General features: G+C 40.7%; 1 protein-coding gene across 1 annotated transcript in view; it reads left to right on the top strand.

Moving 5' to 3' along the window:
- Positions 1 to 3051, top strand: part of LOC112121849 (2-5A-dependent ribonuclease-like) — a 9969-nt gene extending 6918 nt beyond the window's left edge. Inside the window, exon 3 of the mRNA XM_026656027.1 lies at positions 2970 to 3051. Within this exon, the coding sequence (XP_026511812.1) occupies positions 2970 to 3011 (42 nt within the window). The 3' untranslated portion in view covers positions 3012 to 3051. The remainder of the gene's footprint in view (positions 1 to 2969) is intronic.
- Positions 3052 to 3673: the final 622 nt, after the last annotated feature.

The following is a 3673-nucleotide window of genomic DNA, read 5'->3' as shown; positions in this document are numbered from 1 at the left end:
TGCCATTGCGCGTCCACATCAGACACAACCGTTCTATTTCTTTTAAATGTAAGCCTTGCCGGTTTATATAAAGTGTAAGCCTCTTGATCAGCAAGCCAAGCGGCAACCTGCTTTCTGCTTAAAGTTTTACGGTGTCTTTTAGTGGCCTAAAATAAGGGTGTTACACCCCCAAAACTCCCAACTTCTCCGGGAGAGTAATACATTTTCTTTAGCAACCTCACCATGTCTAACCCATCTTGCTTTAAAACAAACGTATACACAAGAGCCCGTTTTTGCTTTTGTTTTTATTTAATACACAAGCGTCTATACACATCTTACTTTTTTAAAAAAAAAGACAAGCTTTTAATGCCGCAGCAAAGTAATATATGGTACAACTATACACATTTATTTAATGCATAAGCAGAGTAATATAGAGAACGGTTATACAAACTTTTTTAAAATTTATTTTACAATACATCTTAATCAATATTTTTTTTTGAGCCTTTAGGGTCAGAAGCTGGCATGTAAGAAGTTTTATAATCCATTTTATGAACCCTGCTACACACAGATCGGCCAATGTTGGCTGCCAACTCGTTTGACAGGTCTACCAGCAAGGCCACCAGGTCAGATGTCTCTGCAACCTCCCTAATCATTTTTACAACTTCGGTTATAGTTTCAGTGGTTATGTTAAGCTTTTTCAGTTTGTAGCCTTCGGCTATAATTATATTTATAAGCTGGGCCACATTCAGTTTAGAAGAAATACGTCTAATCTGATGAAATACTTCTGAGCGACCCCAAAAGATACAAGGGTGACTAAAAGGGTTGGGCTCATTTACCGCACAGGTCTGCACAGTTTTCCAAAAGTTGTTTTTTCAAACAGTGGTAAATGGCTTTTACTACAACGGCCCTAATAATATCGGCCATAACATCATCTTCGCAGCTCTTCTGGTCGCCCTCCTTATTTTTACAGACTTTTTTTTAAAATCTTGCTTCACGCAAAAACAACAGGTGCATATCACGGTTATTCTGCTTAAAGGCCGCCTCTCTTTATCCTCTTCATCCTCTGAAGATGTCTGTCAAAAACAAAGTAAAAATATGTTTTAAATTCTTTGTTGCAAACCTTTAAAAATAAAAAAGCCCTACAGTTTATTCGTGCTACCTCAATCGTACCCTCGTCTGATTCTGAATCATCATCATCATCATCCCCGACTGATGCACCGTTGGGCCTTGTGGCACCTTCCTGTTATTAAACACAAACATATAGCCTTGTTTAACCTCCCCTTATATATGTTTATATTTATATTTCTTTTAAAATTTTCTAAGTAACTTTTACCTCATCATGTTCTTTTGGTTCTACAGTTGACAACCGCTCGCTGCACCCGCTGTTTGTGTTGTTTGTTTCTGAATCACCACTGGCGGGAGCTCCGTCGATCATCGTTTTGGCAACCTATTATTAAGCACAACCGTATAGTAATGTTTAACCAGTGGCTTACATATATATATATATATTTTTTTTCTTTCAAATAATTTAAGCTGTTTTTACTTCCTCATGTGTTTCTGGTTCTGCACCTGTCGACCACTCGTCACACACCAGGGTAGTAATCTTGTACGGACCCGGCTTGGTTATCTGTCCAAAAATACAAAAAAATCATTTTTTAAGAGCGTAAATGAAATAACATTTAACCATTGATATTTATAAAACATTTGTAATTTTTCATTAATTTGTTATAAAAAGGGTCTTACCTCTGCCTTCGAGTCAGCTTTCTCCAAATCCGACAACAAATTTTTTCGCACTTTATCCTTTTCTCTTTTACAAATGGCTGTGGCTCCATAAAGTCTTCCTCTTTCTTCGGTTCAATTTCAGGATGAAACACGGGGTTCCGCAATGGTCCTGCCTCGTTAGCAAAATAAGCGTAAAGAGGCCTTCTCTTCTGAACACGTACTGGTGCACCCAGGGGCAATTCCGGCTTCTTGGCTTCAGTAGGTGTCTTGTACATGGACACGTCTTTGTGTCCAGGCTCCCAGTTTTAAAGGCCCACTCACAAAAATACGTGTTTTTATACACAGGGCCAAATGCTTATTGGTTAGAGTTTTTCAAATAACCCACCACGCAATAGTTCATTTCTAAAAGGTTCTTGTTTAAAATCTTGGGACTACAGGATTGGTTTAACAAGTGCATTTTGTGACCTAGCTGTAAAACAACCTCTGATTGGTTCACCAAAAGGTGGGGCTAGCTCCCTAGGCTCGTCACCCAGAACAGCTATCATTTCACTATCAACAGTCTCTGGGGTAGGATGTTTCGCTCTGAATGTGTTCAGTAACACAGACTCTCTTACTGCTTTATTTTTTCCTCTCTTTCTATTCTTGAATAACCTGTCTTTATCAGCCTCTCTCCTGACTCAACCTCCCCAAAAAACCTTTCTTTCCTTTTTTTCTCTAAACCTTACTCAAACTTTCTTTTTTCGTCTTTACACTCTCTCACTCTCTTCTTTCAACTTTTTCTCTCCATGTACCCAAGCACAAACACACACAACACTACCCCTGCTCAAACACACACACAAAATTTTTCAAAATGGCCGACGGTGCCAAACTTTGGCGCCACCGGAAATGGGATGGGAAGGCGGGGACATAAGCCCTAAATGGGCCATAATTGGGCATACAGACCTGTCAAAATTGCATGGTGATGAATGCTATCGAGCCGTATACTACTCAGCATTATAAAAAAACAAAAAACAACTTTAAGTGCATTTTTCAACCAGATTTTGAAAACTAGTGGCCAAAATCCCCACCACCACCAATGAAGTGATTTTTTTTAATCCCCAGGCAGGGGAGAAAGGAAGAAGCCACAGATGCAAAGCAGGGAGAGCATGGACCTTAGTTTGTTTCCAGGAAATTCTCTCAAGGCTGGTGAAAAGTGGGAAAACCTACTTCTTTGATACTTCTCAATGAATTGGGATGCCCCACGTAAAATTGTCTATTTTCTATTCTAGGTTCAAGGAAATAATCCAGAACCCATCACAGTATTTTGTTGACCGGTTTCCAGATCTGACATTTTATGTCTATGAGCATTTGCGCTGTGTGGACAGAGGTTGGTGGGATTTAATTACCTATTTGGTAAATACCTCCAGTTTGGGAATTCAAATTAATCAGTTTATTTTCACAACTGAATAACAAAAGCACGCTCTGCCAGTCTTAATCAGAATGGAGAGAAGGCCTTCATTGGCCCCAAGGCCGATGTATCTTTATGAAAGCTCTCGATTCCTTGCATCATCTCTTCTCTCTTCACAGTTCTAGATGCACTCCCCTCAAAAAACTTGGGAGGCTGAACTGGAGACCTCCAGAGCTAAATGCATGGGCTGCTACAGCTTGAGCTAAAGTTCTCTAGGTGGGGTTGTAACAGACTCTTATCCTCGGTGTATCAAGCCCAGAAGAGGACCTGCACCACTAGTTGGTTACACCTGCCCCACAGAGGCCAGGGGCGACATGAGCAAGCAATCCCTGGCCTCCTCATAGAGTAACCCTCATGTAGCCAGGCCAAGGGGCATTGGGAACTTCTTGTTCACTCCTGTGTGAGGCCTGTTTACAACCAAGGTCTAAGCCAGCGGTTCTCAAACTTTAGCAATCCAAGGACCCCCATTTTGATTTAAAAATTTTTAGGGACCCCAAGCCCCCCCACTCAGCCCTTGCCCCACCC

The sequence above is a fragment of the Terrapene carolina genome, unplaced genomic scaffold (genome assembly GCF_002925995.2).
Source record: "Terrapene carolina triunguis isolate 2854851 unplaced genomic scaffold, T_m_triunguis-2.0 Scaffold211, whole genome shotgun sequence".
Lineage (NCBI taxonomy): Eukaryota > Metazoa > Chordata > Testudines > Emydidae > Terrapene > Terrapene triunguis.
Note: the sequence above shows the minus strand (reverse complement) of the source record. Positions and strands in the feature narration are given on the sequence as shown.